This window comes from Henckelia pumila, chromosome 4, assembly GCF_033568475.1.
Source record: "Henckelia pumila isolate YLH828 chromosome 4, ASM3356847v2, whole genome shotgun sequence".
Classification (NCBI taxonomy): domain Eukaryota; kingdom Viridiplantae; phylum Streptophyta; class Magnoliopsida; order Lamiales; family Gesneriaceae; genus Henckelia; species Henckelia pumila.
Genome location: NC_133123.1, coordinates 135,163,949 through 135,178,462, shown reverse-complemented (window position 1 = coordinate 135,178,462; position 14,514 = coordinate 135,163,949). Strand labels below are relative to the sequence as shown.

General features: G+C 35.2%; 2 protein-coding genes across 2 annotated transcripts; both read left to right on the top strand.

Moving 5' to 3' along the window:
- The first annotated feature begins 409 nt into the window (after window positions 1-409).
- LOC140863725 (protein disulfide isomerase-like 1-4) lies at window positions 410-4,685 on the top strand. The gene is made up of 12 exons (XM_073267341.1): window positions 410-1,065; window positions 1,245-1,374; window positions 1,595-1,760; window positions 1,836-1,954; window positions 2,066-2,146; window positions 2,693-2,779; window positions 2,926-3,000; window positions 3,086-3,154; window positions 3,234-3,314; window positions 3,501-3,635; window positions 3,809-3,865; window positions 3,988-4,685. Exons 1-12 carry the CDS (start codon window positions 521-523, stop codon window positions 4,156-4,158), a joined length of 1,716 nt encoding a protein of 571 aa, XP_073123442.1. The 5' UTR covers window positions 410-520; the 3' UTR covers window positions 4,159-4,685.
- A 3,651-nt stretch (window positions 4,686-8,336) lies between these two features.
- On the top strand, window positions 8,337-12,909 carry LOC140864973 (patatin-like protein 6). Its single transcript, XM_073269435.1, has 3 exons — window positions 8,337-9,655; window positions 11,341-11,654; window positions 12,780-12,909. The coding sequence occupies exons 1-2, from the start codon at window positions 8,549-8,551 to the stop codon at window positions 11,608-11,610; spliced, it is 1,377 nt and encodes a 458-aa protein (XP_073125536.1). The 5' UTR covers window positions 8,337-8,548; the 3' UTR covers window positions 11,611-11,654; window positions 12,780-12,909.
- The last annotated feature ends 1,605 nt before the right edge of the window (window positions 12,910-14,514 follow it).

Sequence of the window (14,514 nt, the reverse complement as noted above, 5' to 3'; positions counted from 1 at the left end):
TTGAATATTGAGTTGTAAAATGTGGAAAATTAGTGTGTGATGATGTAGATGATGATGTATTTATTTTTGGACTAATCTCAAATGTGGATCTATAAATAAGTCTTCATTTGTGATGAAAAATACAATTGAGTTGAGAAAAAAATATTATAAAATGTAGAATTTGATATATTTTAAATTTTGAAATATTTACTTTTTACTGTAAAATTTTATCTTTTCAAACACTATTGAATTTTTTGTGATTTATAATTTATAATTTATCTCTTCCCCTCATACAACGACTTGTTTTCCCGGCAAGTAAAAGTCAAATGGACTCATACAATACACGTGTCAATATTCTATTTGCTTAACTTTGAACTCAACCAATTATAAAACTCCACGTTCACTCCCGTGAGTTTTCCTGCACCCTGGATCCCCGGCACCACCATTTCCGCTCTTAAATAATAAATCAATAGTTTCCACCATCGATTCAATTTCCACGCCCATAACTAGCGAAATATCGAAATTGTAGGTGTTTCTTGCAATGGCAATGAAATCTGTGATGATTCTTTCAGTTTTCCTGTACTTAATTTGCTTCAGTATATCTGTACAGTCGTCAAAACCTGACCAAGATGAAGATCTCACTTTTCTTGAGCAAGACGACAACAATTTTGCCGAATCAACTGATTCAGTTAATTCCTACGTCAATCCGAGAGATTACGAGAATTACGACGATTTAGAGGAAGACGATTATTTTTCGGCGTATTCGGACGATGACGGCGGATACAGTGCGCCGGAGGTGGACGAGACCCACGTGGTGGTTCTGAAGGAATCAAACTTCAGCGAGTTCCTCCAGAAGAATAGGTTTGTGATGGTGGAGTTTTACGCGCCTTGGTGCGGGCATTGTCAGGCACTGGCTCCGGAGTACGCAGAGGCGGCGACGGAGCTCAAGGATGAGGAGGTGGTGCTGGCAAAGATCGATGGCACGGAGGAGACGGAGCTGGCGCAGAAGTTCGATGTGCAGGGGTTTCCTACTGTTTACTTCTTCGTGGATGGGATTCAAAAACCCTATACTGGTCACCGCACCAAGTAAAATTTTGACCTTTTGCGTGTTACGTGAGTTATTTTGAAACTGTGTGTTCGTCGATAGAATTTGATTTTATTATCAGGAAATTTTATAATTTTAATTGTTTTTCCAACTGTGATATTACAGATAATCGATGGCTTAGGTTGCAAGACATTTTCTAATGTAACAATTTTTGTTGCAGAGATTCTATTGTTTCTTGGTTGAAGAAAAAGATAGGGCCGGTACTGCAAAATATTACAACGATTGACGAGGCACAAAGCATTCTGGCAGCTCAAGACAAATTAGTTTTGGGCTATTTGGAAAGTTTGGTGGTATGATTATCCATATTTCTAATCTTTTAGGTTGTCTTTCCTGAGTTTAAAGAGGAAAATTGGCGATAAAATTAGTAAAATTTATAAATTTAGCTAATTCCCTTGGTGTGAAGCTTATTCATGACGTGGGTTTGAAATTTCATTGCAATAATCAGTTTGCCTAGGCAAAATCTATTTTGACGCGTGTACAAGCCTGACTGATCAACCGATAAATTTGTAGGGTTCAGATAGTGAGGAACTTGGTGCTGCCTCAAAGCTTGAAGATGATGTTAGCTTTTACCAGACCACATCTTCAGATGTGGCAAAGCTCTTCCACGTCGATCCTCTCATCAAACGTCCAGCTTTGGCTGTAATTAAAAAAGAAGCTGAAAAACTTAGCATTTTTGGTAAGTTTTCCTAGTCTCTTCTTTGAGAACTTAACCTTATGTTTTAATTATGTTCATTATTCGGTGCTAGCGCAGATGGCCAGTTCACTAAGTCGGAAATAGCAGACTTTGTATTTGAGAATAAGGTTCCTCTTGTCACCAATTTGACACGTGAGAGTGCACGACAAGTGTTTGAAAATCCTATCAAGAAACAGGTATCTTTGGCCGATCCACTTTAACAGTAGATGAGAAGAATTCTATTTTGTGTTCCCTGCATATATTTATTTGCAGGCTGATTTAATTTTGTTCAATTTTTTTTATCACAGTTGATAATTTTTGCCACTTCCAGTGATTCGGAGAAATTATATCCAACATTTCTAGAAGCAGCAAAAACTGTCAAGGGAAAGGTGACTACAGTCTTTATCAGCGTGCTTCAATTAACAGAGTAGTTACACATTTCTTCTCTAGATCAGAATCTACAGTATCATAGCCTAACTTTTAAAAGTCGCATTATTTTCCTTATTATCTCAGTGACTTCGAAACTTTGGAAGTGGGGTGAGCCTGTATTTTTTTAGAAAAAAAAATTCTGCGGGTGCAAAACTGAAGCATGGTTTGTATCTCATTTTGGGATAACCCTATATTTCTGTAAGAATTAGGAACTCTTATCTTGTTGCTTTGGCTTGTCTTCTATCTGATCTGATTTATTTTGAAGACCCACTCTAAATTTTTCGATGGAAAAAGTTTTGCACTATTAAAATTCAATAATGTAATATGGTTAGCCAAGTGAGCATGATTTTTTAATGAAACATACTGAAGCAAATTTCAGTTTATTTCCATATAGGTTCCTGCTATTTGGTTCTTTGTCATTTCCTCTCCATTCTTTTTAGCTTGTGCCAAATTGCGATACCAGATACATGTTTCAACTGTGAATTGTTTTATTGAATCTACTGCAGCTTCTATGTGTTTATGTGGAATTGGATAATGAAGATGTCGGGAAAGAAGTCTCCGAATACTTTGGAGTCAGTGGAGCCTCGCCAAGGGTATTCCCCTGTCTAAAATCTTCCCTGTTTTCGTTGTTGTATCTTGTCCCGTAACTTTTTTTTCATTTTGTATTTTTTTTCCCCATTTATTCATGAATATATTAAGTAATGAAAACTTTATCTGATAACAAGAATTTGAAATCCAGGTTATTGCATACACAGGAAATGATGATGCCAGGAAGTTTTTATTGGATGGAGAATTGACCATTAGCAGCATCAAGGTTATTCAATACTTGTTCTCATGGAACTGAACAATTTCTGAAACTGTGAGTTTTTGTGGTCTAAAGGATTTTGTTAATATTGTAGTCTTTTGGCAAAAATTTTTTGCAAGATAATCTTCGGCCCTTCTACAAATCCGATCCTATTCCTGAAAAGGTACGTTTCAATTGGTTACTTTGACATTGACGTGTATCCATGGAACATCCGATCCCACTTTTGTTATTTCTTTTTACAGAATGATGGAGATGTCAAAATAGTAGTGGGCAACAACTTTGATGAAATCGTGTTGGATGAGTCCAAAGACGTACTTCTTGAGGTACAATTCTGCTCATCTGTGACGATGTTATATTCAAAGTAGTATCTAGAAATTAAATTATTTCTATTTAACACCAATTGCAACTTACAGTAAGATATGTATATGAGTACTGTTGCACCTGAATGAACATGGGATGATCATTAAATTTGTTTTTTTATGTGGGTTATGATTATTGTTTTGGAATAGATATATGCTCCTTGGTGTGGGCACTGTCAATCTTTAGAACCTATATACGACAAGCTTGGCAAGCATTTGAGAGGGGTAGATTCCCTCATCATTGCCAAGATGGATGGGACAACAAATGAGCACCCTCGAGCTAAGGTACCTCCCGTTTTTTCCACGCGTGGTTTTCTGACAACCCATTTTTCTATTTGGGAAGTTTAAAGTATAGATTTCGTGTAGACCTTAATTTAGAAGGTAAGTCCTCGAGACATTAGGCATATACACATTTCTGTATAGATTTCCTGATGCCAATTTGACTGTGTGTTTTACAGCCAGATGGTTTCCCCACTCTTCTTTTCTTCCCAGCTGGCAACAAGAGTTTTGATCCTGTAAGCAGTAGTTTATTTCTTTTTTTTTTTGGTTGAGGAACAGTAGTTTATTTCTATATTTTAAAATCTTCCTTACATTTGGTATACACTACCCTTATGTATCAAAATATACTTCGTCGCAGATTACTTGTGACACCGACCGCACAGTTGTGGCCTACTACAAATTCTTAAAGAAACACGCATCCATTCCTTTCAAGCTTCATAAACCAGCCTCACAACAGAGAACTGCAGCTTCTTCAGATTCCACTGCAAGCCACGAAGCGAGCAGTTATGACGTGAAAGATGAATTATGAGAGGGTCAAAGCACTTTTCGGCTCAATTTAACGACCGTTGCTGCTACAGAAGTTAAGAAACTATAGAGATTCAAAGAGCTTTGGCTTGGAATGTGCTCGAAATCCTATGTTTAATTTTACTTGCTACGCAGCATAATTTTTTTATCCTTACCATATTTAGTTCACCCTATAGATGCTGCAAAAACTTGGCCAATAGTTCGCCATTGCAGTTGTTAGAATTAGATGCTCAATGTGATCAATTAAATCACCTAGAATACATATCGGTATACCTTTTCCTTTAGTTTTGGCTACATTTGCCTGGAATGAAGCTTTCGGATCATTTTGCTAGTTCTAGTTTTGACTGTACAGGGTGTTGTCACGAGACGAGTTCGGGTTGATCTTGGACAAAACTTAGCCCTTTTTTATCTAGTCACTCAGCGAGTTGCCAGATTAAATTGGGTTCGCCTCGATCGATAATCTTAAACATTGTCTTGAGAGTGCATCTAATCGTGTTTGGGTGAAATTTCACTCGATTGAGACTTGATTATGGGAGAGTCAAATCCAAGACGTGTATGTTGCAAATCCACGTGCAATAGAGATTAGAGTGCTAAGGGCATGTACTATTCAATTGCAAAAACTTTTTAACCACACAATTTTGGACCATAATATTTTCTTTTTTATTGGTCTCTTTCCTCTCTTTTTTTCTCTCAAAGATCATCTCACTTTTTTGCACTCTCTTTCTTTTGACCTCTAAATTTTTTTTTTTTTTTCTTTTTCTTTTTCCATGGCTATCTCACTTTTTTCATCACTTTTTTTTTCAGCCATTTCACTCAAATTTTCAAATTCCTATCGATCATCAAGAAATCTGGGCTTCCTCGCCCCACTTCATCAGAATCTCGCAGGCGGATGTTATCCGCATGCGAGGAAGATGCGGGCCTCTCGCGAAGATTTTCCGCGCGGTGATGCCCCATCTTTTTTTTTATTATTTTTTTAATTTATTCAAACGACTTTCTTCTTTGTTCTTTTTTTTTTACTTTTTTTATTTCATTTTTTTTAAAATTGCATGGTGAGATTAATCTGGCCGTTGGAGATCCAACGGTCCAGATTAATCTGACCTTTTAAATCATTAAAAATTTAAAAAATTAATAATTAAAAAATTATTTATTTTTTTTTAAAAAATAAAAAATTCAAAAAAACCTCCAACGGCTAGTAACGGCTATATTTTTCAATCTTCTATATATATTCTTCATTACTCATTGATAAATCATCAACTTCTACTACACTTTTATTCTAAAAAAAAATCTTCTTCTTTGATTTCATTCAATCCAAATCCGAAAATGAATCCATGGAACAATGATGATCTTAATTCTCCTCCACCAAACTTTTCGCAATTCAATACCCAGTGGATTGGTCTTTCTCAATCGCAATACTCCGACGAGCAAATGTTGAGTCACATGTTCAATCAAACTCAATTTTTCCAAAATCCAAACGAAGTCTCTCCTCCTATTTTCGAAACTACATCTTCAAAATCAAAAAGAAAAGGAAAACAAGTTGTTGCTGCAAGTGGGGGTGACGCCATCACGAGGAAAAAATGGTTGAAAGATGAAGATGAACGTCTTGCAAAGGCATGGTGCCAACGCGTCTACCAATCTGGCACTTGGAAATGACCAAAGCAATGCTAGTTTTTGGGGAATGGTTGAAAAAGAATATAATCAAGAGTTGCCAATAGGATGGAAAGTTCGTTCTAGGGACAACATGCGCCAACATTTTCAAGATCTTGCAAAACGAGTTTTCGCTTTTCAAAACAAAATGAGCGAAATAGAAGTCCTCAACCAAAGTGGATCGTCATTTGAAATGAAGGTATTTTTAAAATTTTATCACAATGTTTTATTCTACTTTGATAGTAAAAAAATTGCTAAATTATTATTTTTAATTAGTATGCTCAAGCTCAAACAATGTTTGAGAGAGATTGTGGAACCACATGGTCCGACGAAAAAACTTGGTTAGTCCTTAAGGATAAACCGAAATGGAGGATATGGTCGTTAGCAAAATACGAAGGCGATACGACAAATGCGATCAAAAAGCTGAAAAATATTGATGGTGAATCATCTCCATCTCCTTTTTCCACTCCCACTGATACGCCTACAACCGATAAAGGAAATGACGTGCAAGAAGTGGAGAAAACCATTAGACCAATGGGAAAAAAGGCCTTCAAAGCAAACATGAAAGGATCTGGCTCAAAAAATTCCATGACAGATTTGTATGCAAAAATGCGTGAGGAGCAAACAAGATTTTATGAAATTGAGGATACGAAAATTTCTATGGCAAGAGAGCATTATGCAAAAATTGAGGAACGGATGTCCAAAAAGCACGAAATAGAGTTGAGGAAGCAAGAAATGAAGGAAAGAAAACAAGCGATGAAAGAGATGGAGGCTGAGAGAGAGCAAGAAAATCGAATCATGGAAAAAAATATTAATGATCCAAACATGAATGATGTGCAACGTAAATATTTTACGAAGATGCAACAAACAATTCTTCGTAAAAGATTTGGGCAGTAATTTATTTTGTTGTTGGTATTGCTTTAATTATTTTTACTTTTTAAAATTTCTTAATTTCTTGTATTTTGAATTTTTTGTAATATTTAAATTTTAATTATGTGTAATTTTAATTTCTTTTAATTTATGCAAATTTATTTTGTGTTTAAATAAAAATATATATTTAATGAAATAAAAAATTAATATTTCAACATCATCTCTACAACATTATCTCACCCTCGCAAAACCAAGCAATAAAGCTATCATCGCTAACATCATCATAAAATAATGTTACCAACTTTCTCACATCAACTTCATCTCACCCCTAACCTTGAACATGCACTAAGAAATTGAAGTGACCCCATGTTTGACCAGAAATCTGCTGCGAGATTACCGTTATATTATGATGAAATTTGGGAGCACTTGACGGCAACAGCCGGGCCCTTCTCATCCGATCCAGTCCAAACTGTTTCACATTAGACCGGTTTTTTTTTGGTTAAAAATTAAAGGAATTTTCATTGAAAAAAATAAACCACTCACCATTATACGTTACTATGACTCGATACATGATTATAAAATTTTAAAAATTTTGATTTGTTGATGACGAAACTTGATGCAAATTTAATGCTAATATATTTATATACATAAATATACATGTAATATATAGAATACTTTTTATCATAAATTTTAAATAATAGTTTAAATTATATTACATTCAGATAATCAAGGAGTGAAACTATCTGATATGTTCATGATAAATAAATAAACTTGGGTTTAACATTACAAAGCTTTCTTATAATCCTGTGTAAGTTTGTATGTGAAATTGTCTCACAATAAACACTCTTATACGCAAAAGTATGTAATGTTAAATCTTATACGCAAAAGTATGTAATGTTAAATCATGGATCAATCGACTCAATTTATATTATTATATTTGTAGTAAAAAATAATATTTTTTTACGAGTTGGATCTATCTCACAAAAAGATTTGTAAAACGATTTCATAAAAAAATTTATGTTGTAATAATATTTTTTAAAATTAATTAATGAGTAGTTTGTGAATACCGTATGACCGAACGTTTGTCTTTTACTAAAAGCTATAACTGGTGATAATGCTGCAACTCAAATATTTTAAATCAAAAAAATGTACAAAAAATTACTAAATATAATATACGATTATATATTTGAGACAAAAAAACATATATAATTGAAACGATAGAATAGTTATTATTATACAAAACTTGAGTTATCTTAATCTGGCCATCCGCTAGGTGAACAATTATGGACATGACAAAGAATTCACACGAACCTATTGTCTTGTATTAAAACAAGAGTTTGCGAGCAATTTAACCACCAGTTAATTGATTATTAGTGACACGATAACCCACACTTGCTATGATGTATATAGCTACGCTGTCGCTAAATACATTATTATATTTTAAAAAAAAAAATTAAACAATAGTTGGTCTTTAATTTTAAATCTAACGATAAAATTTCCTTCACGATTCTTTTAATTAAATAAATTAAAAAAATTAATTGCATGGTTCATATTTGTTTATAAAATAATATTGCAATATCTGGTGTATTATTGTTATTAGGTATGAATAAATAATAATTTATTTTGGTTATAAAAAGCAGGCAGAATTGAAGAGACTCACACTGCAAAATACTGCTCTGCTTCATTTCCCCCGCTAGCTTTCATCTTCTTTCCTCATTCCTCGTTTGCCAGTATTAATTCTTCTTTGACCCCTTCTCCTTTTGTAGTCTGCAATCACCTGGAGACCCACTTCTTATCCTGTTTCTAGCTTCGAAGATTACGGAGACGGGGAAACTGATGTATTAGTTTGCGGAAGGATAATATTTGTTCCGTATTGCGAAATGGCGTGTATTGGTGTGGATAATGTTAAAAGTTATTCGTTTGGATTGCGAGAACCCAGTATTGATGCGGATAAATTGAGCTACGAGATTTTCTCGATACTGGAAACCAATTTTTTATTCGGCTGTGATGATGAGAAGATGTGGGTTCCGAAGCTGCAGCTCAGAAGCAAAGAAGAAGACGGGGTTCAGGCAGGGAGGTGGAAGGTATGCATCCTCAGCATAGATGGCGGTGGGATGCACAACATTCTATCGGGTAAAGCGCTGTCGTTTTTGGAGACGGCGTTGAAAAGGAAGTCCGGCGATCCAAACGCGAGAGTTGCTGATTATTTCGACGTCGCCGCGGGGGCCGGAGTGGGTGGTATTTTCACGGCGATGCTTTTCGCCAGCAACGATCAGAGCCGCCCGATCTTCCACGCCGATGACACGTGGAAGTTTCTGGAGGCGGAGGGGGAAAAACTCTGCCACCCCGCGAAAACACGCGGTTACAAAGGCAACATACTCACGCGATTTTTCAGGAAAACCGGTGGCGCGGATTTTGCCGCCACCGGTTTGGAGAAGGCGATAAAGGAAGCTTTCAAGGATGAGAAAACCGGGCGCAGCTTAACGTTGAAAAATACTTTGAAACCGGTTTTGATTCCTTGCTACGACCTCGCAAGTATGGCGCCGTTTCTGTTCTCCCGAGCAGATGCTCTCGAATCAGACGGCTTCGATTTCAACCTCTGGGAGGTATGTATGGCCACCGCAGCTGAACCCGGTCTATTCGGCCCGGTTTGCATGAAGTCGGTTGATGGGTCGACACGTTGCTTTGGTGTGGACGGAGGGTTGGCGATGAACAACCCCACGGCGGCGGCTATTACCCACGTGCTGCATAACAAACAGGAATTCCCTTTTGTGAAAGGGGTCGAGGATATTTTGGTACTTTCACTCGGAGCCGGCGGCCAGGTTCTCGGAGGCAGCTTTGACTACGAGGAGGTCAAGAAATGGAAGTCCAAAGATTGGGCTCGGCCGTCGGCTAGGATTTCGGCCGATGGCTCCGCCGAGTTGGTTGACCAAGCCGTGGCTTTGGCTTTCGGTCAGAGCCGTGGCAGCAATTACGTCCGCATTCAGGTAAACCTCCGCCTTTGCCTCTTGGGTGCTGAAAATTGAGCACTACTTATGTGGAACTTACCATTTAAAAGTATCTTGGAGCTCAGAGTTTACTTTTGAAATGTGAATAATAACAAATTTTATCAATGGATACAAGATTTTTCTTTGGAGGTTCTGGTGAGGTGAGACAGGCTTGGGGACGGGGACGGGGGCGGGCTAAAGTAGATATTTTGGGAGCATGCAATTTATTTCCGGGTTCTTGTTATGAAGAAGAACGTGCACTTGAGTGAAGGGAGCGAACAGGCCTAAGAGTAGTGACCAGTAGCATTTGTTGATAGAGACATTGAGAATCGTTTTGTCCCTGGTTTCAATTGGCAAAAAATGTTATTGAGACCAACATGCCTTTTTGTTTCAAATGGCGAGAATACTCAGATATTTTGGATAACTACCTAGTGAAATGAATTTCCTTCTGTTTCGGATCGTCTTAATTACTTCTCCTCTTTTCTAGTTCCGTCCGTGTAATTGATTTGATGGATTGGGTAGTAAGTCCGTGGTAGATATATATCCTATACAAGAAGAAACACTACATTTGTATCATATACCTTTGGATGCATAAATATACTTTGGAGTCTTACATATATGGCAATTTAGGAGATTCATACATCTGATTATGTGTATTAGATACGGAGTTCATCTCCCAACATGGTCAGCATATATTGAACATGGTGTCCTCTTGCCAAAATGCCAACCAAAATGGAGTGTTCCAAACATTTATGGACATTGTTACCTTCATTCGGTACTGTTTTCCAGGGTGGTATATTTTGACCGCACGCGTATTGACAACCTTCATAAAGTCTAGTTATTTTGTCAGTTAAATGTTTTAATGTGAGAGTATGTTATTTTGTAAATCATTGCTTTATGCAACTCAGCAAGAAATTCAAATTTTCACTCAGATGAAACATTTCTTTTTTGTACAGATCTTGTGCTGGCATTAACTACAAGGGTTTTGATATTTCTTCCTAATCTTGTATTTCGCCTAATTGTTTGTTCGGATCACTAGCATAGTGTGGGGTCTATTTGCTCCTTTTCTTTTATGGTCCAGCACCATAAGAAGATTATTGGTTCTGTTAGTTGATTCTTTTCCCAGGTGTACTATAATATATGCATATTGGTGATTGTGATCTCTTGCTAAGCTTTATTTATATGCATGAATGCATATGGAATTGACCAAAAAACAGAAATTGTACTGTTAGACCATATGAGCAGTTAGGGGTTCGGATAAGTATGGAAGGATAAGCTAATTAAAACTTATTTGTCTTCTTGAATCTGAGTTGGGAATTGTGATTATACTGCAAGTTGTTGACTTAAGTTGTTCAGAAGTGGCTCCTTGTGTTGGTTGCTTATTCTTTGCATTATTATGTTCACAAAAATTAAAAATTATGCTAGGTGCATCTTTTGATAAAATATTATTGGGACGGGATGGGACCCGGGCATGATGAGTCGCCCCTTATTCTTTTTATTTTACTTGTTTTTTCACAATGGGAACTTATCTTGCCCATAATCAAAATCTTGGTTCTGATCTACTACTGTGTTAATATTGTTTATGTTCACAAGGATCCCTATTTGGTATTGAGCTATACTCTCGAGTTACATCCCATCTAACATAGCGTGTTTGCTAATACTTCGACCGAATTCTCGAGTCGCAGGCTAATGGAACCAACTTGGGTCGACATGGTTCAAACATCGAGTCATGCCCTACTCCTAGCAAAGTGAAAATGCTGATCGGAGCGGCTGATGATATGCTGAAACAAAAAAACGTCGAATCGGTCCTCTTCAATGGTAAAAGGATAGGAGAGAGGAGCAATTTCGAGAAACTCGAATGGTTCGCTGAGCAGCTAGTGCTGGAACATCAGAGGAGGAGTTGTGGAATAGCTCCCACTGTTACATTCAAGCAAGCTACCCCAAAAACCTCTTGAACAATTTCACTATTTCTTATAAGAGTAAAAAAAAAAAAAAAAAGGTAAGCCCCACCAGCTTTGACTATTTTATCATTCTTTAATTTTATCACAGGTATTAAATTGTCACTTTACTTTATATTTATTACTTCCATTATTTTGCCTGCTTATGTCTATGAGGCCCCCATGTGCTTTCCTACACTCGAAAACAGTAAAATTAGGCGCAGTACGAACTTACAAGTTAGAACCATCTAATTGCCTTATGTAATTGATTGTGTGAATTAGGTTTCTCGGTGTGGCACTAGGTGGAACTTGAATTTTAAAGAAAATTTTTACATGTAAAATTCAAATCTTTTTATCCTCCAATTGTAAGATGTGTGGAGTTTCGAAATAAAAACGTATCTTCACGCCTAAATTATACATGACCAAAATGCATTTTCCTCGGAAAGTAAAAAAAGACATCTAGATTTTGTTAATCCCAACCACTTGAAGATATCGGTGTTTTATTTTGAGTACCTCCCGTGGGCTCTATGTTGTCAATTTGTGCTTGTTACGGACATAAACAATGTTTACAACCACCTTTTGGTTGTTGGCATACTTTTCTTTTTTTCAGGGAGATGAAATTTATAGCCAAATAAGGGAGATGTGGGGATACAACGCTTAACCATTTTGTCTGCTGGCCGACACTGATTCTTGAAGGAGAGTAGAGGGGTGTTTTAGTCATTCTACAAATAGGGTAGGACTTGGAAAACATCTTGAGAGGGGAGGGGAGGGGAGGGGGTCCTTTGGGAGATTATCAAATCCTTGTCGGTGCATCGAGACAAACCCAGATTAGAGGGACCTTGATACATGCAAATTTTAATGGGCATTTATTTATGGGAATGAGTCAATATGGTATTTCTTAAAAAAAAGAGATAACTAAGAAATATATTTGGAATTTCGACGAGTCATAATCTCTAACGTATAGAACCGTGCTTCATGTGGCCTCTTTGGATTAACATTTGATTCTTGTTTTGATCTTTGTGAAGCTTACAAGTTACAATCATACATTGTGTATAAGTTAAATGGTTATTAGTGTCATTCTTGTGGGAAATTCTACTGTCAAGTCCTTTACAATCATCTCTCTTGTGAGTGGGAATCGAAACTTTAGTTCAATGTCTTGTTCATGTTGGTGTATATCTTCGGTGCAGGTAAATGGAGATTTATATGGTTGCGAGGAGAAAATTTTCAAAAAGCAAAAGTTTGTAAAGCTTTAGCTTTTGAGAAATTGGCAAAGATTTGGAGAATTAATGGGTAGTGACTAGTAAAAGACTATATATGTGTAAAAAAAAGTGTCCGAATCGTATCTTTTCTTCTTTTCAAACACGAAAAGGTTTATCTTTTTTTAATTGGCATGGTGGTCAAAAGAATATATTTGTATTTGTTTTTCTATATCAATCAAAGATTAGTTGCCCATTTGAAGACCTCAATTCCTTCAAGTTCATGGTGTGTCCTTTTTCTCTTTTCTTGTTGGTTGTATTTGTTTGCAGTCGATGGAAAACGATCTCACATTGTATAAATACATGGAATATCATTAAATTTGTAGTGAAAATTAATAATATATTTTAGAATGTATATATTTCCGACCAGGTTGAAAAGAATCGACGGAATATTTTTTTAAAAAAATACTTTTTTATGATTGATATATTATCTGATTAAACAAATTCTTTAATTGCATATTTTTACATTAAAATTTAAATTAAATCTAGATAGATGGCAATAATTTATTTTATCATGGTGTTAAATTTATTATCGATTGCTTAAAAGTTTAAATTTTTTTTAAGGAAATAAGTTTATGCATGTGTGCGTATATGATTATTATGTATATAATTATTTATTAATTATAAATATAGATGTGTTAGTTTATTATATGAAAATGAATAACGAAGTAGATGGTTTATTTTTCTTTGAGAATTAAGTTATAATCTAAATAATTTCTTTTAAATGAGTTAAGGAAAAAATAAATTTGATTTTTGACTTATTAAGATTTTTTATTAATATTAAAATTGACGGGATGGGTTTGTACTTTGTAGGATGGAAAGTTAAAGATATACAATTTTCTGACTTTATTTCTATTTTTTTTCCCCCTAAAAAAAGGTCTTCCGGGAACAGATCAAATAAATTTTCTTGGAAATATTATTCTTGCCTAATTGCCTTCTTGGTCTGGACCGTAAGAAACGGAACAAAAACTTTCTCTATTATATAATTTCTTTGAATTCATTTACAATTAAATTTCTTAATCTTGTATTTATTTTTGTACTTCTTCGGTTATATATATATATATATATATATATATATATATATATATATATATATATATATATATTGTTTATTATGATTGTGGGTTATTGTATATTTGGTGCGAGACATATGTTTTATAAAAACAGATATAACAGTAAAGGAGTGGCAGTATGCCAGTATCACACGTAATTTTTTTTTTAGAGGAGTGGCAATATCATTTAAATATTTTTTTTATGATTTCATTTAACTCATTGTGGTCAACTATTTGAGCACTGTCAAAACTTACACGCACAATATATAAATATATGTATGTATGTATGTATGGATAGCCATCATTTTTATTATTTGGGAATATGGGCGGTCTGAGTTAAATGAAATTTCGAGCAATGTTAAAACAGTGTTTGTAACCTCTAAAAATAAATGATTATGGAATTTTTTTAACAAATTTGCGAAGTGAAAATCTATAATCACTTATATTTAGAGGTTGCAAACACTACTTAAAAATATAAGTCATTTTGCATTAATCTGAAAAGTCGAATATAAATTTAAACAACTAATTAATTTTCGTAATCAAAATAAACCAAAATATGCATAAGAAAGAACGTTTTACATAATTTCACAAAATATTTTATTTAACAATTAATA

Coding starts and splice junctions, on each gene's coding strand:
- LOC140863725 (XM_073267341.1), top strand. CDS start 521: ATGGCAATGAAATCTGTGATGATTCTTTCAGTTTTCCTGTACTTAATT. Junction 2,147..2,692: donor CAAAAACTGTCAAGGGAAAG/GTGACTACAGTC, acceptor AATCTACTGCAG/CTTCTATGTGTTTATGTGGA. Junction 3,866..3,987: donor GCAACAAGAGTTTTGATCCT/GTAAGCAGTAGT, acceptor ACTTCGTCGCAG/ATTACTTGTGACACCGACCG.
- LOC140864973 (XM_073269435.1), top strand. CDS start 8,549: ATGGCGTGTATTGGTGTGGATAATGTTAAAAGTTATTCGTTTGGATTG. Junction 9,656..11,340: donor GCAATTACGTCCGCATTCAG/GTAAACCTCCGC, acceptor CTCGAGTCGCAG/GCTAATGGAACCAACTTGGG.